Source organism: Zonotrichia albicollis, chromosome 1 (genome assembly GCF_047830755.1).
Source record: "Zonotrichia albicollis isolate bZonAlb1 chromosome 1, bZonAlb1.hap1, whole genome shotgun sequence".
Classification (NCBI taxonomy): Eukaryota; Metazoa; Chordata; class Aves; order Passeriformes; family Passerellidae; genus Zonotrichia; species Zonotrichia albicollis.
In genome coordinates, this window is record NC_133819.1 from 136,138,346 (window position 1) to 136,164,150 (window position 25,805).

General features: G+C 35.0%; 1 protein-coding gene across 3 annotated transcripts in view; it reads left to right on the top strand.

Moving 5' to 3' along the window:
• The window catches only part of MMP16 (matrix metallopeptidase 16), a 178,306-nt gene that overhangs the window by 100,368 nt on the left and 52,133 nt on the right, over positions 1 to 25,805 (top strand). For all 3 annotated transcript variants that reach the window (XM_005479527.4, XM_074555481.1, XM_074555489.1), the window contains 2 exons: positions 3,537 to 3,841; positions 23,790 to 23,951. In XM_005479527.4, the coding sequence (XP_005479584.1) occupies positions 3,537 to 3,841; positions 23,790 to 23,951 (467 nt within the window). The remainder of the gene's footprint in view (positions 1 to 3,536; positions 3,842 to 23,789; positions 23,952 to 25,805) is intronic.

Here is a 25,805-nt window from a genome sequence, read left to right on the forward strand (position 1 = left end):
CACTGCCAGTATGGTCAAGGTCAGCTTTGGATCTTTCTCTCATTTGAACTTTGCTTTAAAACGATCACTAGACATTGAGGCTAGGAAAGCAATACTTTGAAAAAAAGATGGATTTTTATTATGAAGGGCTTTGTCTTGTGATACTTGCACATTGCAATAAGAGTGGTTCTGCGTTGTTGCGTCCTACACTTACTTCTATTTGAGTTCCATTATCTGGACAGGGTGAGTGTAAGATAACCAATTCCTGTCTTTTTTTTTTTTATTCCTGTGGGAGTTACCACTATTTCAGGTGATTGCTGGATTTAAGTTGTGGATCTAAATAGGAAAGGCTTCATATGAGACATTATTTGCTATTGCAATCATAGGTCTAAACTGAAGACTTCTAAAAGATGAATCCTAGTATCTCTGTTAATTGACAGACTGTCTTTATGGATTGATTTTATTGTAATTCCCCCTTAGAGTTTGTATGGTAAACAACATGAAAGAAATGTAACATAACTTCGGTTTCACATATCTGCACTGGTGAATTATTTTAAGCAAAGTTCCCAGCAAGACAATTTCAATGCTTGTGTAGCTCTTTTTAAGATTGAACCTGGATTGTGGTTAACACATTAAAAGTGGACAGTTGTTTCCTGTAAATACTCTTGTCTGGGAATAACTGCTGATTTATGTAATTTCTCTTTCAAGCTACACTCTGGTTTTAATCTCTCTGGTTTTAGCACAGAAAATATGCTTTGAAAAAAGATATTACTTTACAATGAATCTGGAGATGTAGCATGCTATTTCAAAATTAAGTCAATAGCTGGTCCCATGGATAATATCTGCTATCAAAGGTAGGCTACTCTAGCTTGGGAGTGCGAAACTAGCCCAATGGCTCAATTCCTCATTTGTAATCTGATTAAAACTTAATTCAATGTGCTGGAAAAGCAAGAAAATGTAAAATAATAAGTTTTAATATTTGAGTCAAACCCTTTCAGACTAATCATTACTCAATTTAACACTAATACAAAATTCCAATGCATTTTTATCCATTTCCTCATTTCACATATAATAGCAGAAGGTCCTTCTGTACCAAAATGGGACTTTGACTAATTACTAAGATTCCTAAATACCAAAAAAAAAAAAAAAAAAAAAAAAAAAGTCTAACAAGGAAACAAATAGATAAAAACCCCCAAAGCCTTAGCTGTTTATTTCAGATGAACTTTTTCTATATCAATATTTCAGTTTTTCTAGACATGCTCTATTTTCTATGGGAGCCTGTTGATTCATTTGCCATATTTCTTATACATGGCAAATAGCAGAGGCTCTAGTCCTTCACAGAGCTCTGCTTCAGGCAATTCACGTGTCTTAGGGAGCACTTAGCAAGACTGCCTGGGAGCACATCTGCCTCCTTTGTAAGGGATATTCTTAGCATAGCAACAGGGAAGTCTTTGGTAGTGGAAGTATAAGTGTGCCACTGTGATGTGGTTTTGATTTTGTGTCACAGGACACGTTCCAAAATGCTGTACTTTCTCAGGGGGCACAGACAGCATTTTATGAACTTGCTAATTAAAACATCTCAAAAAAACCTAAGTCTCAAAGGCAGGAGCTTTCAGAGAGGGGTTCTGCAAGGGCTGATTGTTGGTACAGCATGTCCAATATGTTTTTAATCACAAAAAATGCAATGCAACACTGACCATAAATTTACTGATGACCAAATAATTATGAAGGGGCATGATAGAAACACTTTAAATCACATGACATTTACATCATGTAGAGCAAGGTCATGCCTACAGATCAGAGGGTATTTTCTCTCTGACAGCAAGATCAGTACTGCAGTACTTTTTAGGTCTGACAGAGCCAGTTTTGAAAGAGCATTAGAAATTGGTTAAGTTGAATAAAAGTCACTAGAAAATATTCAATTGACTGGAGAAAATATCTTCTAGCCTGAGATTTAAAGAGTTCAAAATTTTAATTGCTTAGAGACAACAAAAAGATAATGGCTTTGCAGTGCAGAAATGTCTTTTAAATGTCTTTGTGTATAGGGGGAAAATTTTGAAGCTCATGAATGTGACCAAGAAAAATAGAATGAGAACCAATAATATAAACCAGGCAATTAATAGAATAGGCACAATTATGAATTGATTAGTTAAATCACCTTTGGAACAAAAGATCAAGGAAAACAGTGGATTCTTTACAATGTATTGTCTTATGGTTTCTCTTGATATCTTATTGGAACATACATGCCAGCTAAAAAATTATGCTTTGGTTAGACAGCACTATTGGACTCAATACATTCAAATAATTTTGAGTGGAAGTCCAAATATGTATCTTTATGTTTTCTACATAAAGCTGTGAACAAAATGTATATTTGAAGTAAAATCTATAAAATTACGCTTGAAAGATTTGTTTCCATTTATATAAACATGAATACCATATAATCAAGCACATTTAATGTACCAAACAAATCAATCATTCAAAGTTTATTCATAAAAGTATATTTGTTCTCCTTTAATGTCCCATGCTGTGTAAACTGGCAAAAATATTACATATACTCTAGAACTATGTAATTTCTGAAATTTGTGCTGGACGTTCAGTCAAGCACATGTCAAATGAACAAAGAGAATCTTGTTGCAGCAGTTTCAGAGCAGACACAAACCTAAAAGAGTTTTTGCTGCCCCTATGAATCCAGTGGAAATGATGCAGAAAATTGGATAGGTCTTGATTATTGACATTCATTTCTTGAATTCAATAATGAAAATAAAGATTTTTTTAAAGATATTTTCACTATAATTTACTAACTCTGAGAGTAATCTTCAATTCTTATATTTTTTTGCCTTTTCATATATGTGTAACTTGAAGAAGTGGTGAAGACTGAAATTTCTCTTTAATATATATTCCTGAGTTAGCACATAATTGTCTTCTATAAAATTATTTATCTGATGGATTCTGCAGTGTTATGCAAGATTTACAGATGTGATCAGATCATCAAAGGACATCTTAGCCTGTACTGAAGTCAAAAGGCTTTGTTTCTGATAAGGAATTTATCCAGTTGCAAATGCAACAAGGCTTTGTGAATACTGGTTGGTGGTCACAGTATGGAGTTCTGCTTTTGTAAATGAACTCACTAATAAGTAAAAATTTCATTTCAGTAAAAACATTTTTCTTTTGATCAGAAAGAACATGACATTCTTTAGCTCTGATGGATTCTAATTGTGGTCCAGGAGGTAAACAGTCAGCGGTTGATTAATCTGGTTATCCCACTGTTAAGAATTTTTCATTTTAATATATTTTAAATCTTCTAAATATAAGACTTTTTGTACTGCTGGGAGTAAGCCAGCTAACATAATAAGTTCTAGCTTAAAGGACTATACAAATTGACACCATAATTTTGCACCAGCTTGTTTAAAACTACTCTTCCTAAAGTATATAATGCCTGTATAGCATGTCTTATTAAAGGCACAGAGCATATAATAATTAGGGGAAAATGGATATTAGCAGTGTCACTTACCACTCTGTTAAATTTAATCTGTGTAATGTTTCTCTGTTTCTTTCAGCATAAAGAACGTCACTCCAAAAGTAGGTGATGCTGAAACCCGTAAAGCCATTCGCCGTGCCTTCGATGTGTGGCAGAATGTAACCCCTCTAACATTTGAAGAAGTTCCTTACATTGAATTAGAAAATGGCAAGAGAGACGTGGATATTACAATCATTTTTGCATCAGGTTTTCATGGAGACAGTTCTCCCTTTGATGGGGAGGGAGGATTTTTAGCTCATGCATATTTTCCTGGCCCAGGAATTGGGGGAGACACTCATTTTGACTCAGATGAGCCATGGACTTTGGGAAACCCCAATCATGATGGTAAGAGAAGATTTAATTTTAAACAAAATAGATGAGTGGCATGAATTTTCAGCTAATAGAACTACTTCCCTGTTCCCCTGTTCCTAAAGTCACATGGTTTTCTTTCCTTGGCTAACATTACTTTAGAAATATATTTGGTTGATCTGTCTCTGAATCTAAGGCAGAAAAGTATCTGCCTGATTGTAATACAGTATGAAAACATGTTTTGCTTGAAAAACATTGAATTCTTATTAGGAAACTTCATGATCATTCAAACATTGTACTGGTGAATATTTACCTAAACTACTTTAGTTTTGCATATTTTAACATGTCAAACTTATTTAGCTTTAGGGGAAATGTGGAATATTTAACAGTGATATAAGAACTACTTCAGCTATCCACCAATTCTGTGGATACTAATGGACATGAAACCTAGTCTTCAGTTTGCATCTTTGATGATGCAATGGCAGGCAAATCTTAAAGATGCCATTCCAAGAGCGGAATTGGTGTTTCCCAAAAACTTTTGAATGTCTTTTGGAATTGTTGATTTTAACATGTCAAATCTAATTAAGTTGTACATTCCCCACAGTCAAATGAATGACTGCACAGTGCAGTTTGTGCACCGATCATTTACCAAATAAAGACTAAATATACCCTTTATTCTTCATGACTAAAATCTGGCCACTGCCAAGCTCTAAGGTGATGTGACTGAATTACTGCTATTATCTGTGAATGCTGATTAAAAGCTAAGTCTAATTTTGCATCTCCAGAACAGTATCGAAGAAGAGATTTTCTCTAGACATATTCTGTGTTTGATGCTGTGGCAGGTTTTGTTTCCAAGCAGCTTCAGTTGTCCTAGTAGATCCCTCTAAGCCAGGTACATGAAGTTTGACACATGTCTTCAGAGACACACAAATAGGATGTTTCTGGCATACAAAAGGCTATAGATATGGCAAGAAGTGGAAAACTGTTGTATTTCAATGTTACACTGAATTTATGACTAATGAGAGGCTTTATCTAATTCCTTTTCTTTCCCCTTCTCACCTGAGATCCTCCAAGAAAAACTGAGAACTTTTTATGTCGCAGTATTTGTAGCCTGGGGTCTGAAACAAAACTTTAATTTAGCATTTTAGTATAAATATGGTGTTGTGACTATTTCATTGGTGCAATACTTCTGCTCTGCTGGAGTCAATTGAAGCAAGAGGTGTGTAAGGTACTGTAAAAGCCCTCAGTTGTGCAATGTGTTCAAGACGCTTCATTATTGTGAAAAAAGCCCTAAATTCTTACTGGAGGAAAAACTGTGGTATTGCATAGCTCATATTTGCCTTCTTCACATGTTTAGCTCAAAGGAGCACTGGTGGGAGTCCTCTGTTTGTGCAGTTTGGGTACATAGTCAGACATAGCATTGTGAGGGTAAATGAAGGTGATTTTGTGTGTCTGGTTTTTATGTTGGTTAGAGACCAGCACTGCACATAGTGTTCAGTGATTTTGGAGCTCTTGTTTGAAGCATTCAGGAAAATCTACAGGCATGTGTACGTTGAAGTCAGGATGTCAGTTTAATTGGGATAACTCTTTTGGAGCAGTTCCACACCTTGTGTGAAAGTGAATGAACTTCTGGCTGTCTCATTCTTCTTTAACTTAAGCAATTTTCATATTGCCTAATGGCACTCATTTCTTTATAGGGCTTTTGAGGTTTGTGTTTTGTAGAACAGTTTTCAAAAGCTATTGCTTGTATTAATGTATTTTAATATAATGTGATTAAAAAAGTCAAGGGAAAGTAAATTGATGCTATTACTAAAATTGTGATTTTATATATCTTAGAACTTTGAACTTTTATAATAAAAAAGGTTTACTATCTATATCACAAATGTTTAAGAGTTATGATTGGAAATTTTTCTGAAAATTTAATATCTTATGTACTTTGATGAGCTTATATAAACTTTTTTGAGGGACATTCCTGATAAAATGGAATATTAAATGTAAAAAAATTGAAGACTTTTTGAAAATACATGATAATTAATAGAAATATCTTACCAATGCAAGTTCTTTGAAGAATTCTGGCAACTGTTGGTTTCATTGTTGATATGGTAAGAACTGTGTCATAGGTCATAGTTGTTGTCCAGAGAAAACTGCCCATCATTGTAACCCTAGAAAGATCAATAGATGTGCATTTCTTCTGAAAATGCAGGGCATCTGTTTGTCTGATTGGTGACTTTTAGTTATTAGGTAGGCTAGGTTTCCTCATTGTCTTACTAATTAGCTTATATCTAGGAATTCTGGAGGATCATGCAGGTTTTGGGGGTTTTTTGTTTTTGTTTGGGTGTTTTATTGTGGTGGTTGTTGTTGTTGGGTTTTTTTTTTGGTTGTTGTTTTGTTTTTGGGTTTGGTTTGGAGTTTTTAATTTGTTTTGTTATGTTGCTGTTGTTGGTTTTTTTTTTTTTGTTTGGGGTTTTTTGTTTGTTCGTTTTTTGGGGTTTTTTTGTGCCTGCAAAAAATTTCCAGGGGGAAAAAGAAGACAAGCACACTATTTGGGATTGACAGGAAAGAAAGACTTACAGCTCTCTTAGGCTTCCTATAATTTTGAGCTGAGTCTCAGAACACTGAAAAGCAGAAGGTTGAAAAATATGTATGTGATCTTAGCTATGAGTCATTTTTCCCAGGTGAGTGTCAATTTTAAGATTCATTGTTCCAATAGTCCAATAGACACCTTCTTGTAGTATTATTTGAAATCCAATAGAATGGGAAAAAGATTTGATGATTTATTTTTATTTTTAAACTAACCCTCACCCCAAGGGGCTGATTTTCTCTGATTCCTATTCCAGTATTCCGGAGAGATTCAAAAACACAGAGCAACTTGTTTACTTAGCAGCAAGAATGCAAAAATAAGGTCCTTTTGAAAATCCCTAGCCTCATTCTTCACCTTGTACTGTTCTAATGAAAACAGTTTATATGCCATCTACCTCAGAAAAGACAGGTAACTTAATGGAAGGCTTTCATAAACTGTTGTCCTATAAAGTAGTTTTCATTCTAAATAAGGAATCATATACAAAATCAATATTCTGAGTATAGTTAATTACTACAGCAATTTATTCTGACTACTTCATTTTAGTGTCTTCATACTTCAGGTTTTTGGTTGATTTGATGGGGTTTTTTTCTTATCACATTTTGTCAATTTTCTTGTATTTTCTTTTGTTTAATCACACTCTACACTCCGAAGACAGTTGCAATAGAAATACATCATCTTCAAAGCTCATTGCTGCTTTCCTTTATTCTCACTTCAATGGTATGTTCTTATCAATCGTGTTCTCTGAAGAGATTTGTGCTTTGACTCCTCCCTCATCCTGAAGAATGAATGAGGCTTTTGTAGGAGTAGAGACTAATGGGCCTGTCACTCAGGAAAAAACCTCCTGTCATACAATTTTACACTTGCAGGCTTTCTACAAGGATATATTTCTTTGCTTTCATAATACCCTGTAAGCAGAGTACAGCCGGTACCTCAACTCCAGCTGAGCTGTGGAGGGCTTTTCTCTGAATTTCCATCCATGGTGCTGCAGGTGATCCTAGAAATATTGCCAGAAAGAAGGACAATAGACTTAGCATCCCAGGGAAGCAGTGGAAACAAGGACAGAATTTCTTTTGCCAGTGAATGAGGGAGATATGGAGGATAAAATATGGTGCGCATTTATTTTCTTTTTTTTTTTCCTTTTTTTTTTATTTAATAAGGAAAGGAAATTCTATTCTTTCAACATTTTATGCAAAGTGTGTGTATTGGACTGTCATCTTCTTTCAGCCAGTTGTCATCTTCTAGTTTCCCATTTAGCACAACTACTTTTCAAGTTCCCAAGGGAGGAGGCTGTTTCAATTACAGCAGACTCCATTTCCTTTTTGATCTCCCTATCTAGACCTCAGGTGAGATAAGAGCCTTATCTTCCTAAATTGTTTGGAACAGGATGGTTTCTTCATGCACCTTATGAAGTATCTTGTGCTCCTAGGCAGTCTCAATTGAAACTCAGGTTATTCTTGTAGTGCTTGGCAAATACAGCAGAAGAACAAACACTGTTCAGGAACAGCAAATCAAAATGGATGGGATTTTACAGGAAAATGTTTCACAATATGTGCAGTTAAAATATAAAAAGGTAAAGGGACAAACAGGAAATGGAAATCATGTTGCATAAGTAGGTATCTGAAAAATCATCACTTATTGGGAAAAAAATGTATACCTTTACTTTCTTTTGAACTTAAAAACTGTAAATAAAACAAACAAACAAAAAAGTGAAGAAAAAAGTAAGAGGAAGAAATCTTAATATACCAGCCTTGAAACTAGGGAGGAATTTCCTTGTTCCCATGACTCTAATCCATTTAGGCGATATATATCCCCTCATTGTTTTTAAATTTAAAAATTATGGACAATGAATGATGCATCTAAATCCAGAAAGTTTCAGTGATTTCTTCCCAGGAGTGGCAGTACATTGGAGATACCGTACTGTCAAAACGCTCAACAAAAATGTTTTTCAAAGTATTTCCTTCAATGGCAATATTTCAAATGACTGTCATGAATTTCAAAGTCACTGCCAGGGAGCATCTCAGATAGGTACTGTCTCTGTAAATTTTCTAGCAGCTTGAAGAAAAATCCTGTCTTACATCCTGTTTTTCTGTACCAGAACTGAAAGGGCCGTCTTATTAGCCTTATTGCATTGGTTTATCAAAATTGATTTCACATTTGTCTGTCTACATGCACTTAAGTTAGTTTAAACCTTTTTTAAAGCAGTTATTTTTTTCTGGGATATTACTGAATACATCTAAACCTATTTAAGGGAGTGTTAAACCAGTTTAAATTGAGAGCACACTACATTTAACTAGATTAATTTAAGATTGACCTACTTGCACAAGTGCAGCTTTTTAAAAAAGGTCAAGATTTAGAAGAAGTGCTTGGGGAAAACAAGGATTTCTTGGGAGCTTAGTTTTCAAGCACATTAGACATGATATGTAATGTACCAATTACTGGATAAAATGTGACCACAGAACTGTGTCTTCCAGCAGCAGAAAATATTTGGCAAAAAACTAAGTGTAGATAAACACAGTAGATCAGTAGTGGTAATTTGAGACTGTTATCTTCATATCAGCAAGAGAAATAAAAGTCAAACTAAAATAGATTGTTTTTTACCTCTGTAGAAAATTTATCAGGGTAGATAGTGTACCATACTGAAATTCTGCAGAAAATAGTTCTTCCATCAAAGAACATATGATAAATAATAAGAAGTGGAACTACCTTATAGAAGTAATAGATGATTTTAGTGTACATGGACATGTAAGGAAAATATTACTGCTATCTACTTACATACATGTGGGATATTTGTAACTTGTGTATACATAAAGCTCTGTCTTTGGGAAAAAAAACTTTAAAATTCAGTAATTCAGTTTTGTTTATTTTTTTGTTAATCCTCCAGCATTCAAAAAATTATTGAAGTTTTCAGGCAATAACTAGAAAACAAGCAAAGAAAACTGTCACTTTGTACCATGCTGTTTGTAGGTTGCCAAGTAAAAGCTTCTTGGAGCTGATGCAAATACAGTGTCTCGTGTAATGTACTTGGACTCCAGTTAGTGTGTAGATTCTGCTGTGGGTACTCTGCTGGCAGCCAAGAAAAATTTATGAAAATCCTGATCTCTGAACTGCATAGATCAACTTGTAGTAAATTTCTTTTGGCTGCCAGTGTGGTTGACACAGTGCAGGAGATATATGCTATTGGAAGTATGAATCAGTGGAGTTGTGAAAACCATCTCCTAAGGGAGCTCTGTGTCTTGAACAGTGCTCATGCTGTGGCTTGGTATAAAGGAAGCCAAGCATTTCAGATCAAAGGAAACTCTGTATTACAATGTTAACATGGCTTTAATTTCAGAAAGCATAGTGCTCTTAATTGATTATGTATGTTTTTTAAAAAGCAATTATCAACATCAGATTTGATCTGTAACCAAGCAGTGTGACCTTCCAGTTGTCAAATGCTTATTTTCTAGTTCTGTTCTATGATAACTATGTAGAAGATTAATACATTATTTGAATTTTTATTTTATAGTACTTGTGTATGTGCTTGTAAATAGAGAATTGCAAAAGCGGGTTCAGATCAAAGGTTATCCTACAAAGTATCCTATTTCCAGTTAATAGCTATTTACAGATACCTAAAGAAGAGAATAAGAGCAGAGTAAACATATGGCAGTAAAACCCCAGCATATTCCCTCTTAGCTTCCAGTAATCTGTGGCTCATTGAATTTCTGAGGCACGGGCCATATTTTTGTGTTTAGTAGCCTGTGAGGGATTTCCTTTCATTAATCGGTGTAATCTCTTTTTGAATTCACGTAAGCATTTGGTATCCACAACATCCTGTGACAATATGTCCTGTAGTTTAAGCAGACGTGAAAGACTTCTTTCTGATATTTTTTTAGACAGATGGATGCCCATATTGTAAGGAAGTAATTTTCTAGTAATTTTATCTATTCCATTCATATTTTATGGGCCTCTGTCATATCTTGTTTACAGGATAAAGAGACTGAGACTGTGGAATTGCAGCCTTGTTTATATACAATTATAAGGTTAAGAAAGTACAACTTCAATTTTAAATTGAAACTATTTGAGTGCAAAATGGGAGAATTAGCAATATTGTAAAAGATGACAAAACTCAACTGTTGCATTTATAATATTACACAGTGATAAAGATACCAGGACAATATTTCAAGAAGCTTTGCAAGTTGCAGGCATATTGAATAATCATTGCTTCTTTAAATTTCTTCATTTTCCCTGAAATCCATTTTAATTCAGAAATCAATTAACACAAATAATACTTTCTGTCTCTAAACCACAACATTTTCAGTATTTAAAAAGAAACCAGTCCTTCCCTTATCAGTAAGTGCATTTTGTGCTGCTAGCACATCCTCTGTCCTCAAACTTTCCAAACCTTCCTGGATTATACTTGCTGATGTGCACCTGTCCCACATCCAGTCACTCCAAGATTGTACCTAAAATCCTAACTCTCAGATATCCAGCTTCTGATGCATTAAAAGTATCCTTGAAAATATTATCATGGCATGCAAAGCTGCACTGGAGAACTGAAAAATCCCTTTCAGCTATTGAGGAGATGGGAAATGATCATAAAAAATCATAAATGGCCCTGGCTGCTGGTGAGGACTCAGTCATTGGACATAGGACTATGTAGATAGAAGAGGATCTGTCTGCTGGACCCCATCTACCAGCTGGAAGCCAGATGATGGAAAATGGTAACTGTTGGCAAAGTACCCACCTCATTTTTATAATTTTTGGGGACAATTTTGCTTTCGTGGAACACCCTTATGGCTTTGAGGAAAGCACTTCATTTGCATGTTTTTAAAAGGGAAATCTGTTTAAAACTGGCAGTCAGTGAAAGCAGTCTTGTGGATGAATCCAGCCTCATGTTGACTGGATGCTTTTAATACATCCCAGGGGCTCTCAGTGTGTAATATCTTATTCTCAGCTTCCTTCTTGGCCTAGCATTTCTATATGCCCTATTATGCAAACTGAAAGAGAGGCTGAGGAATATGTTGAGAGAATTGACTCCGTGATATTCTTAATTAAAGCAGTGGGATTGTAGACCAAGATGCACATCTTACATCATGCTTTTCATGTCTATAGAAGCAAGGTGATATTTAAAGTGTAGCATAATTGCTAGAGACAGTCCTGATGCAGGCTGCAAACCAAAAAGGCAGCAGAGCTCGAGCCACTGAGTTGCATATTGCTTCCATCGTGGCATAGGTAAACACAGATCTTTGCAATCCTTTGAGGAGTAGTTAGGGAAGCTGCAAACTCAGCTATCCATTCAAACTGCAACTGGAGGTTATTTCCCACACACCAGGGCCAGCAGAACTTGCTTGCTTGCTTGCATTTGCCATCTGCCTCGGTTTGTGATCAGCCAGCCCATCTTAAACTGCTAATGAAAAGTGTTAAAGCGGATCTGGCTGACTTTGCATGGAAATAAATGAGGAAAGTTCACATTGTCTGTTACATCGACTCTGCTGCCAAGGAAACATCTAGCTGAAAAGCAGCATGGGTCCTTGCAGACAATTTTGGCAGCATTTGCACCTAAAAAGCACTGAAAAAAAAACCCTGCCTTTTTTTTTTCTTTATTTTCTTTATTTTTTTTATTCTAAAGATGTCATTGTCTCAAACAACTGTTTTTGCAACAATGAAGTCAAGTTTATCTACCAAAATGGATTCATTTAATCAGACCCTCATACAAGTATATTAGGAGAACTGAGTTTACATGGGAAAATTTAGTTGAAAAATGTTTGTTGTAGTGATTAATAAGTTGAAGCTAACCGGTTTGGAGTTTTTGGCTTCATTTTCTCTTATTGTCTTTCTCATTTTCCCCCTGCAGTATATGAGAAAAGATCATTGGGAAGCCTTTTTTTTTCAGGCAAATACATTTATTTTAAATGAATCCAAACAAAATGTGGGCCAACCTTTTCATGATTGTTTTTATGGCTCCACAACCTTTCACACACAAAAAACCCCCCTAACACTACATATACAAAAAAATCCCCTACCAAACAAATAAATACTCCTACATTATTATTTCCTACTTTTAGAAAGAAGCTTAACAGATTTTGAGTACTGAATCTAAGAGAGCTTCATATAACTTACATGTTTCAGAAAGCTTTAGAGAATGGGGAAAAAAGGAAAAAAACCTCACCATGTTCCAGTGCTTTTTTATTCTTATTCTCTATGCATTTTATAAGTGTTTACCATCAGGCAATATTTCTTTAAAATGTGTGATACCAACTAATATTAGTGCTAATAATAGAGGAACTGCCTTAGGAGCTATGAGATTTCACACCAGAGACTGAATTTCACGTTCTTGAAAGATTATTTGCTTTGAAGAGCTTGTGAAAAATCATATCTCAAACATGTTGAGTTAAAAAAAAGAGAGAGACAAAATTCCCTTTATTATTGCAAATAATTCAAAAGCAGTTTACAACTAGAAAATCAGCTAATGAATGAATGGCTTGAAATTATTTAATTTTCTTTTCAGTCTGGTCTCCTAGAAGCAGTACTTTAGGACAGAGGCATGATCTATGAACCTCAAATTCTCTCTTTAGACAGAAAGTGACATTTCAGTCATTTAAAACAGCCATCAGGCTTAGCATTCCAACTCTCATTGAATCCAGGGTTCCTCAAGTCTCCATTTGTTGCTAAGACCTCTTAATGGAGACTTTTCCTTCAAGATAGATTTAGGAAATACCAAAGATTCTCTATAGAATATTATTACTGCATTGCCATCTCATTTCCCCTGCCTTTTTAGGGGGAAAATCTGAAAAATCATGTTGCCAATTAATATGGACATTGTCATGGTTTCCGGAGAGAACAAGACAAGAATTACGCAGTAATTCCATATTTAATTACATATTTATTTATTAAGCAGAAGTTCATGCATTCTGAAAAAGTAGAATGATGTACATAACCCTAAAATATAAGATAATACTATATATGAATTTTAAGAATAGTATATAATTAACAAATGAAAGATTTTCTACAATAGTGTTCCCAAGTCTAGAGTATAATTTGTGCTTTTCCTGACAATTCTTCACTTCAAAATGCCCAAAATATTTGTTCTTGAGGCCAAAATGTTTTTTTTATCTATATTTAGAATTCTTCCTAACAGTTTGGGTTCCAAAAAATGCTGAACAGGTAACACCAATAGCTGGGAACATATACAGCTAAAACATTAGGTTGTGAAAAAAGATGAAAGCAGAAAAAAAAATCCAAATAAGTTAAAAGAGCAACATTTTTTGTTCCAAATATTTTTTGTCTGGTTGTTTTGTTTTTTTTAAGGTTTAAGTCTCTCCTTCAAGTCAGCCTATGATATGTACTTCCTGTATATCACTTAAGTCCATGTCCTGTACTTTATAATTAATGTTTTGCCAGTGACTTAAAAGAAAAGACCTAAGTCAAAAGCCGGAAGACTTGAGGGGGTGGAATTAATCTGACCATATGTTGATGTTTATGTCTGAGTTAATCTCATGGAGTCCCTTTAGAGTTATAGGAGAGATATACTGCCTTCCTGGGTAAGGTTTGTTGCGTCCTGAAGTAGGTGTCTAAAACAAACTGGATGAATCATGCTCTGAAATACCTGTTTCTCATCTCTTGCTGTGAGAGGTGCAGGTAGAGAAGTTTGTGTTACAGTGTTGAGTAGCTAGATAACTTGCACTAGTGATGTTGAATCATGCCATATCAGATTATAGGGGAACTGTAGTGATAAGAGCTTCAAAATAGCAGCACTAACTGGGGTCAAAAGAAATCAGTCCCAGCCCCAGAGGGGGCTGTTTTGGGAGCAGTTCAGTATAGCAGTCAGAAAGGGCAGTTGCAGGCATAGGCTGCTCCCTGCCCCTCAGTATGGCAAGACAAACACTCATATTGGCCTGAATATCGTAATTTACAAGTGGGTTGTGCCTCTGAAACTTAGAATGCAAAGTTGGAGTATGGTAATTTGTAAACATACTTTTAGTTTCCCTTTCCTAAGAATCATACAGAGCACCTTTCTTGTGATGCAGTTTAGAGATTGAAACTAGGTTAGTGTGAGGAAATGGGATATTCAGGAAGCTGAAGATCCAGTAAAGACAAGGAATTAATGTTTTTAACTGTGCTCCAGCTAGCAGTGCTAGCAGAAGCAGCAAAAGTAGTAGGGCCTGAGCTTCAGGAAGAGTTAGCAAATAAAATAGATATATAATCAACAGTCACTCCTCAGCTGTTTTTTGTTTTTCATCATCACTTGTGATGCTGGCAGTGCTAGCCACAGTGGCTTGCAGAGATGTGGTCCCAACATTTCTGAGTGTGGAAGTTCTGGTGTGAGAGCCATCAAACACGGAATATCTGGTACTGTCCCTTCTTCCTGCTGGGGCCCACTGCTCTTGCTGCAGGCTGGGGTCCTGCTGAGCTTCTAATTCAGTGAAGGGGAAGTTCTAGGCTTGACTTCTGCCCTGGCCTGCACTCTCCTGTCCAATCTCTCCTGCACTTTGCCAGGGGCAATGAACTCCTGCCTTCATCTTCCTCTCTAAGCAAATTCTTGCATAGTTTTCCCTCTGCTGGGAGGCCCAGGAGTATGACTGGGCTGCCTGACCATCTTGTCCTCTCCAGCACACTTTGCTCTGCCCTCTGCTGTTACAGGGCTTGCAAGGGTTGCTGGGTAAAGAGAGAGGCGAGAATCTTGACGTCATGTTGAGAAGGCTTGATTTATTATTTTATACTATATATTACATTATTACTATGCTAATAGGAATAGAGAGAAAAATTCTGAGAAGCTTGCTAAGCTAAGAATAGCAAAGGAAAGAATCAACAAAGTTCTGTGTCCAGGCAGAAAGCAAGAACAGCTCTGCCGTGAGTGGTCAGTAAATCTAAACATTCACCTAAGACTAATCACAGATGCACCTGTTGCATTCCACAGCAGCAGATAACCATTGTTTACATTTTGTTGCTGAGGCCACAGCTTCTCAGAAAGTGGAAAAATCCTAAAGAAAGGATTTTTATGAAAAGATGTCTGTGACACTCGGCAGTCTGTCACCTGGAGGCTGCCCCTCCATGGTAGGGGCCCAGTCATCCCCGCACCACCAAGTGCCAAGAGTCACTGCTGCGAACTGATCATATTCCCCTGTTCTGGAAAGGTTTAGAATTCCAGTTAGGGGGGCATACAGCTGTATGGGGGGCATACAGCTGTATGTACAGGGATATAGAATCGTGAGATCTTAGCAGCCGATTCTCCAATAGATCAGAGCATTTCATATGAGTAAATTTTAACAAAGTAAGACCTAAGTAGCAGATTTGTCTTTCTGTCACTTTCTCTGTATACACGATCCCCAGTATGAAGTTGTCTCAATTTAAAATATGGTGCACACTTGGATCAGGTTTCTCTTTGAAGTCTGCAGACTTCTTAGAAAACTTGTCTTCTTTTCAGATCAGAGAACTTTTAATGATTTTTTTTCTTCTAATCACTTTGCCAATTAGGATTCAAAATTCCTACTTCTTTTTATCATCAATTTAATGATAAAGACCCAAACCATGGACAAATCCATCTTGACTTTTTCTTAATGTGAATTTAAAAAAGCCAAGTAACAGTAAAGGAAGAATTGTTCATATAAAAACCTTACATATATATATATATATATATATATATATATATATATACACACAAACCACCATGTTGCTGTTTAAAAATTCTCAAAGTCTTATGTCTATGTTAAGATACAATGGTATGCTGATGAAAATAATAACCTGATTTTGCTGGGTTTAATGTGAGCTAATTTAGATGATATTATAATTACTCTCAGCAGTTTACTGGTAAAGGGTAAAAAAATTATCAAACAAACATTTATCCAACACAAGATTTACACATAAAATAAATTCTGTGTGCATTCCGTTGAGGGGATTTCATTGATCTCTAGGACTCTTTCAGATTTCTAAAAGGTGGAGAGATGCTACAACAGGCTGCGCAGAGGAACTGTGGATTCCCCATCCCTGGAAGTGTTTAAGGCCAGGCTGGATGGGGCTCTGGGCAGCCTGATCTGGTGGAAGGTGTCCCTGCCCATGGCAGGAGGGTTGGAACTGAATGATCTTCAAGGCCTCTTCCAACCCAAACCATTCTATGCTTCTGTGATTTCTGTCCCATGACAGATTACATCTATTGTGAATATTTGCACTATGACTTTGCCCTTCCTCCTAGAAATTACAAATATTTCTTCATAGGAAGACACACAGAACATAGGGGTAAATTAATAAAAAGAAAACAAAATAAGCCATTGCATTAACAAGCCTGCAGTTTAGCTGAGTGGCTTAGGGACAAACCCTACAATTTTTTTGTCAAGACAAGGGTTCAATTTTAGTACAGCCTCATGCACAATTAAAGTTCTCTTGCATTTATTCTCACCCAAAGTGCCACTTAGGAGTGGTAGAAAGATGTGCATTCCCTTCACATGAGTGACCCACAGGACCAGACATAGAGGACAGGTGGGGACTGTGTGATACATGCTCTTCTCATGTACACATCCAAATTCTCAATCCCAGCATGTGCTCATTTTCACAGCCTTCAGAAAGCAGTTTTAAGTACTTCTCTAGCTTATTTTTCCCACTAAAAATAAAAATAGAAACAAAGAAAATACAGGAAAGAGTATAAATAGGTAAGGCTATTACAGTATTTGCAACATTTGTAATATGAAGACCTTTTCTAGCAAAATGAAAAATTCCATTAAAAGTCAAATTTATTTAAAATAGTCATTGTCTAAACACAATGATGGAAACACCCAAAATAAATTCTTTTCATTCTGTTCATCAGTATGGCTTTATTACTAGTAGAATGAAAATGCCATTTGAGAATAATATACAAATTCATTAGTGGACCTGAGTGATGAAGAAGTTGATCCCGGAAGCAAGAGATTCAACATAAATGTAGGAGTTTGTTAAGTTTGCTAGATTTCCTGTCACAGCAGGGTTTCCTCAAAGCATGGAATAAAGCCATAAGCATCGTATTTTCAGAAAGAACACATTGAAGCAAGGTCTCATGTTTTCTCTGCCTCCCCTAGGATCATCTCTAGCTGCTTCACTTGTCTCTCTTCGGGGAAGTCGGTATTGATTCATTTGTCAGAATGGTTTGCAAATTTTTTCAGTTTTTGATTTTTTGACTAGTGATTGAAACTGTGAGAAAAAAGTGGAAATATTCTTATATCCATGCTTTTTATAAAAAGAAATTAAAGAATACCTAAAGTAATTAATTCCACCCATTTCAAGCAATTTACTAAAAGTTGTAGAATATTGTTGGTAACAGATCTAAGTAGTAAGTCAGGAATTCTTGTCTTTTGCATGTCTTTGCCTTCTAAAGTACAGGCTGATATGTGTTATAAAAGAAAGTGGGCTTCTGACTTCTAAATTCTGCCCCAAATATGCAGAAACAGTAAAGCATTGCCAGGATAGACTCAGGCCACTAAACTCAAATGTTCTCCTCATATCTCATCAATGATCTGAGTCACCTGAGGACAGCATTGCTCTGTAGTAATGTGGCCTTGTCAAAATTCAAGCAAGCAATTCTGAATTTCTCACTAATCTTTTAATCTTTTCAAAGTAGAATAGTTTAACAAAAATATACACATATGGGTGTAGGTATTCTAAATTACAGACATTGTAATTAGAACAGACTTTGTATATAACAAACTGTCTGTACCTCCTGTCCTGTCTGCATATATATATATTATATATATATATATATATGTATATATGTATATATAACACACATACATGCATATATATCTCTCACTATGCCTACTGGAAAGGAGTTTATTATGCATTTCATGTATTAATAGGGTGGAAGAAGACATTTTTATGTCACTGTATTTTGTCACAATGAAAAAGCCTAAATATATAGATATATTATTGAAAATGATTGTTTAAAATAAAGTGTGTAAAAAATAGATAAGCTAAGTTCATCCAGAAAGTGGATATGCTCTGTATGATGCGCTTTTATTTAAAATGACAAAAAATTAGTTCTGTTCTTAATTTTTCAAAGGTGTTCCATCCATCTTTTAGCAAAACTCTCTTTCCAAAATGAACATTTAGCTACCAAATTTTAATGCCAATGGCAGAAGTCTGAGATAATGTCACACAACTATATATGATTTCTTAGACTGGAAAATGTAGCACCTTTATTTGGGTAAGAGTATTCCTATGATTTATATTTAGGTCCATGTATACTCTCAGTATAGCATATATATATGCATATATGGTGCTTATGTAAGTGCATGCATAATATATTTGCTCAGTTCTGCTCTATTGTAATAAGGTCAGAGAGAGAAGGAATCTGCTTTTGTGACTGACTGTTGAAATAGCATCTTCAAAATTCTGACCTGTCTGGAAAGGATAATAATAACAGAGCTAACAAAGATTTTTTTAGTTTGTTAGTTTTTTTTTTTTTGGTTTTTTTTTTTTTTTTTTTTTTAGGTTTTTTTTGATATGCTATGTAGAGTAAGGCTCCTACTCTACAATTTGTAGCATTTCAGCTGTTTGGAAGCATCAGGTGGTACAAAGGAACAGAATAATGAAAATGAAAATTCTGCATATATCAAACCAAAAGCAATAGCTATTTTGTGTGTGTGTAATATTTCTAAGAAATTGTAAGTTTGCCATTGAGACACTGTCTTGTTGTAATAGGACTATAATAGAAGTCTTGTGCAGATTTAAATTTCAGTTTGATGTGACTTTAATTAGAAAACATCTATCTACATCATGAAAACTGAAATAAAATAGTCTTTGGAAGAAAAAGTGTATGTCTATGTATAAAGCATCTTTGTATTTTTACAATTGTTTGTAACTTGAAATTCAGTTTCTAGGGTTTCTTTTTCTTTTCCTTGGGATGGAGAAGTCTTCAAAATTGAGGTCACATGTTAAGCCACTAAGTTATTGCTTTTATAAATTGAACTCACATACCATTTAAAATGGAAATTATTATCTTCAGAACTAGGTTTTCTTACTAGCTTACTGTGGACAAACATATTAGCTTTTCACATAGTAGATGTAAAAAATAGTGTATATATTAGCTACAGGGAAAGGCTTCCCCATACAACATGATCCACACTGCTGGTTGTTGAATATTTGATATATTAATACATATTTATATTCTGGAGTTTGGGCAGTGTTTGTAAAGTCAGGCAGATTTAGTGCCTAAAATAGTTTATAGCCTCAGAGAAAAGTGTCAGTATAAAAATAATAATTTTACATTAGCTCTTTACACACGGTATCTTTTTTTTCTTCACTTGTGAAATCAGACTTGAGATAAAATAAAAAAAAACAATCACAAACTTTTTGAGTTTACAGCCATTCTATTCCAAATCTCCGTGCTAATGGGAACACAAGAATAGAGACACACAAGTTTTGGACTTGTGCAATATAGTTTCCAATATTTTCCTACTACTCTGTGGGTATACAAGATGCACCTGAGACTGTGACAGTGAATACTTACCACTGTATATCTTCAGTGGTATATCTATTTGCTTTAAAAATCATTGTAGCCATATGCATTTTAACTCTGCTATGACTTGTTCAAGTTTGTGATGGTGCTTCATTTTGCCATGTGGACTGAAATATGTCCTACTTGGATAAAGTATACTGAAATACAAAATGATTTGGGACTCATTCCTTCAACAGTGGCAACTGAAAAGTAAAAACTCCCCAGTATGGATAGGATAGCAAAGCTAGCCTGAATATGAATGCTCACTTGTTTGTACACTGCAGCTTATTCTGAGCACTGACCAAGGAATTGAAGGTGGGCTACCATTGACCTTGCTGTCTCAAGTACGCTTCTGTGCAGCCTTGAGAAAAAGAGCAAGTCTTACAGAAGGTTGTCCTTCTGCACTCTCGGGAGCTTTTTACACTAACTTTGAGGTACTCAGGGCAAGTCTGATCCCTAAAGCTAAGAGGCACTGAATAATTGTTGCCTAATTAGAGAAATCTAATCGTATGCAAAGCAGAAAGGATGGAAACTCAGATAGTAATAAGGCCCTACCTGTACTGGACTCAGCTCATCTTGGGCTGGTTTAAACCTGAGTTTCAATTGCACTAAGTTATTTGGGTCAGTTCAAATTCAGGATGCCCTGGAGACAATCATGACTCTTGATGGAAATTGTTATGAATAATGGGGCTATTTGGCTACGAGTAGAAAATATGTTCCCTGTTAAATCATTGTCACCCCAGGCAAGAATATTATTCTCCCAGCTCTTTCCTCTGACCTTCTCCCTTCCCCCTTGTTAATTTGCTCAAGGGCTGTTCTGCCTTTGCCACACTTAATGGCTCCCCTGATGGCTATAAGTTGTATTGCATGAGGTGGAAATTACTAAATCCTGAGGGACAGTCAGATACTGAATGGAATGTTTGGGGGTTTTTGGTTCCTTGGTTTGTTGGTTGGTTTCTTTGGGGGTTTTTTTGTTGTTTTTTTTTTCCTTTTTTCTTTCTTTTTTGTTTGGTTTTTTTGTTTCACTTTTGTTTTTTGGTTTTTTTTCTTTTTCTTTTTACATAATCTCCCTGATCCAAAAGATGAAAAGAGAAACAGGCAGCCTCTGCATGATATCTGTTGTCTGACATGGTCCTACTGTCCCTTAGCACTACTGTAGAACTGCTCTACCATATGGTCATTATCTGTCATTCTGGAAAAAGGATATGTCAGTAGCTGAAAGTCAGTTTTATTTATTTCCCATTTACTATGTATTTCACATCTTTCAGATCAACATGGAGCAAAATTGCTGGAAATCTGTAAGGGGACTCAATAAGGACTGAGAATCAAAGGATGTATTGATTCTTCATGTATTCCATAACTGGCACAAATAGAAATTGTGGTCTTTTCCAAGACTGTTGATTAACTGCAGTTTCTTGAAATTTTAGAAATTAAACTAGGTAACTTCCCAGACTTCCTCCCTCAAAAAGTAGAGGTATAACATGTAAAAAACTGTTTCATGCACTGACAGTAACAAGCCTAATGGTACTAGTACAATAAATACTCTTATTTCAAAGCAACTTGAGAATAATACAGTAAATAAAATGTGGCCAATGTGTCAGTGCATTTTTAATATAGGACTTAGTTAATATTCTTAGTTATGATGTAGAAAGCATAGGTACAGGAAAGAAATTTGCTTTCAGAAGGTTTGAAAAAAAAGAATATTGCTTCTTAAATATTCAAGTTAATATCAAGGAAAGAAATTTTGCCTCCTAATAAGCCTCGTTTAGAACTTTCACACAACTCAGAATAGAATTGAAAAATAATGTGAGACTTTTCGTTATAGTATGAAAGCTGTAGTACAGTAACATTCTCTTCTTTTCTGTCTTTCCATCTTCAACCTATGATTATTTAAAATTACATTAATTATTCCATTATAAGTGCAGAATGAAAACCTTTACAAAGTTCCTTCTGTGCATCACTTCCTATGCTGATGTTAGCTCCAGAAGCTGTGTATTATTCATATGAGATGATGTCAAGATCAGCTTTGTCTGCATATGGAAGGCCAGACTCAGATATCAAGAGCATTTGTCACCAGGACAGTCAGGCTTATCAAAACTATTGAAACAGCACATTGAGATTCTGCTTTGCTGTAAGAAGAGCTGCATCCAAGAAAAATATTGTCATAAAACATTTCATCTGGAGAACACATAATTATAAATGATAGGATAAACTTCTCATTTGTAAAAGCACATTATGTCACATTAATTTTTGAAAGATGTGATTTTTTTGCACAATTATTTTGAATGGAAGATCAAGAACATTTAGCTGTCATATTTTCAAATTAAGAATCAGAAGTTATGAGAAGACTGTGAACTGAGCATATAGTTTTACTTGTGTCTGTTTTCATTATTTCATTCAAAAATTTATTTTACAGACATCAGCATGGCTTCATACATCATGAAGGCATCTAGTGTTTCCTATTCCATATATGCTTTGGATAAAGTTTATTTTATTGTGTCAACAAGAGGAAATGCTTGAGAAATTGAAATATTGTCAACTATGTCCTCAAAGTTCTATAATGTATATACATGCAATTTTGTTGCTGATACAACTTAATATTATTACCACTGACATTTTAAAAGTACTTCCAGATCAAGTTCCAGAAATGAAAAATAACTGTCTATCCCTAAAGAATCTAAAGCTTATAGGATAAGAGTTAAGGTGGAGCATTTTTTTCATATTCCTAACCAATATATGACTATTAGGCCAGAGCACAAGCCTTTCATTATTTATACTTTCAACAACAAGCTACTTACTATAGGTAACACCAGTTTCACATGAGTTCAGCATTTAAAAATTAAATGGTCAGCATAACCTGCTGATCTAGAGTACTTCTCTTGTCAGTGGTACAGGATCACACTTCTGGAGGATGGTTCTTCCCATCTCTACGTGGTGAAATGAGCCATATTCTGGATGTGACCCTTTTCAGACAGCTGGAATCTTCCTCCTGATCTGAACCACTTTTCCAGTCTCATTTTGTGACAGGTTAAGTACAACAGAATCTGTATGAAAGACTCATAGAAAGATATGCAGAACAAAATCTTAGATGAGCAAAAAAAGACAGAAATAATACCATAGAGGTCCAGCTCTGAAACTTTTTTTTTTTAGAAAAGATCCCATTGGATTTCATTTGTGTTTGCTTCAGAAGAGTGCCATATTCTACTGCCAAATGTTCCAGTTTTATCTAATACTCTGTAATAAAAAATTTAAAGATACTTTGAGAAGAGAATAACAAAAGCATTAAACTGGTCTATATTTTGCAGTGAGTGCATGGCTTTGGGGTTTTTCTTTAGTCCTATAAAAATTAAAAAAGCTCTAAAACCTAAATAGAAAACTACAGTTATTACAAGGAATTGCACAGGGGAATATATGAGGACATCTATTTTCCTCATTAGGATTCCAGTCACAGTGATTCAGAAATGGACAACATTTACATATAGTCAGCAGGGATCTGATTACAAGTGTTTGAATGACTAAGTTCTCTGTGGGATTTATCCTAAGTAGGTAGTCTTCAGTTTGTGAAGTTTACCAAACAAAGCCAGGATATTTTTCTATTGGAACTATGTCTTGATGAAAGCATTTTTACTTGGGTTCATGGCAGCATCAAGTCACAAGTTGCACGAAAGCCTAGACATAAACTATGACACTTGAACCCTACAATTGCCATGTATATCAATTAAAAAAGGTTTATGTTTATGATGTTTGTAAGAGTACCATTATAGCCTAATGGTTTCCTTGTTAGAAAAAAAAAAAGAGAGAAAACTGCCTTTTCTGCCACATTATCCTTGATGATCCATTAATTACTACACATTACCTTGTGGAATGCAGTGAAAACATCTTGCAAGACCAGAGTTCTCCATGTGTGTTATTTTTTTACTACCTTTGTGGATTCAAAGGTCTTTTTCCTTTCCTTCTCTTCACAGGAAACGATCTCTTTCTAGTTGCAGTTCATGAACTCGGACATGCTCTAGGCTTGGAACACTCTAATGATCCCACTGCAATCATGGCTCCATTTTACCAATATATGGAAACTGACAACTTCAAACTACCTAATGACGATTTACAGGGCATCCAGAAGATATATGGTATGTTGTGTTCTCATCAGACAACACAGGCTTTTTGGTTTAGAGTAACTTTGAGGTTCTCCTGGCCATATCCCCTCTCCAAAGGGCTCATTGGTGTAGACTTCACCAGTTGTTATGCCAGAGTCTCTGTGTGAATAAAGTATCCAAAGATTTTGAGGACACTCTTACTCTTTTTCTTACTGTTCAAAACTTATATTCAAATCTGCACTCATCTGGAACAGTAATTTTAAATGTCTTAAAAATCCATAAAGAAAATTCAACCGAAATTATTCCAAACTATGAAAATATTAAGAAATGCAAGTGCTTAACTATAATGAGATTATTTACACAGGTGTCCAAGTTCATGTAACTGGATGACTTGATTGCCTCTCATTTTATCAGTTATCATACAGAAAAATTCTCTCAAAATCTGAGGTCCTGTAAATACCCTTTCTTATGATATATATAACAAATTGATCTCAAAATAGTGTTACAGTCCCTACAGAGGGTAAAGAAGGGACTAGTTCTTTAAAATATGCTCATTTCAATTTTTATGGCCTGATATAAAATACCTGTGATGCAAATAAATTCTGCATTTAACAAGACAATGGAATTTTTTCAAATTACTAACAATAGTGTAATTGTGATTGTGTTTAATGTAATACTATCTCCCATATTACTATCCCTTAAACTTCCAAAGACATAGCTCTAGTTTTGGTTTTAATGACTTTGATTCTGTTGGTATATATTAAATAGTTTAAGTTGGTTTTTTTTCTTTAAAGATTTATTTGACTTTCAGAATTGAAAATTCTCTTGTATCTCCATGTTAATGTTCTTTATCCAGTGCATATAATTTGATATTGCCTTGCTCAATATTCTGTAATTAAATCTGCACTGGATTAAATTCTGTACTTCCAGTTTTTCCTGTATAGTTTGTTGTATTTATGTTGAATATTGTGAGGGCCATTCCTTCTTTATCCATCCTACTAGAAAGAACAGCTATGATCATTTAGAATTACTGTACTGCTAACTAGAAATCTGCAAACTCCATGGTGTAATAGTAACAAGAATTTTAAAATATCATATTCACAAGCTCAGATAGATATTTTTGTGAAGCATAAATAGCAATTTCAGAATGACTGGCTGATCAGGTTTTGTTTGGTTGGGTTTTTTTCCTGTGTGATTAGCTGGAGGGAAGGTTGTTTCTCATGACCTCATAAGTTGGTAGTCTAGACTTAAGGGCTAGACAAGAATATTTTGCTGAAAAGTAGCTGCTAAGCTCAAACAGCTGTGGGCTATACATTAGGAAAAATGTGTTACCCCTGGGAAGTAATATCTGACATCACCACCAAATGGCATAAAAAAACTTTGATTTGGGGTTAAAAACTTTCCAACATGAGCTACTGCAAACTGAATCCTTTGCTCCCTTTAAAATCAAGATGTGATCTGGAATCATATGTCTCAATAAAAATGTCACACCTATTAAAATAATCACTTTAGTCTGCAGTATTCCTTGAAATACTGTTATTAACTTTAAATTATAAATGTCACAAGTCTTAAAATTGTGAATGAAATAAATGTCTTATTAAATCATATGACAACCATTTGGCAAGTTTAAGATTTCCGTACATAATCCATCTTTTTTTTCTTATAAAGTATGTGGTTTTTCATAAAATTCTCAGAAATTCAAATGTCATTTGTGCAGTTTTAGAGTTATCTTAATATTCAAAAGTGTTTCTGAAAGTGGTCAAAAGAAACAGCATTTCTTTTTAAGGTCAAAGTGTATTATCTATTTAAATTATTTGGAGAGAGGCCTAAATAGAGTGAGCAAAAATTAAAACATTCATCTTGTTTCCAGACATGAAGTTATAAGTG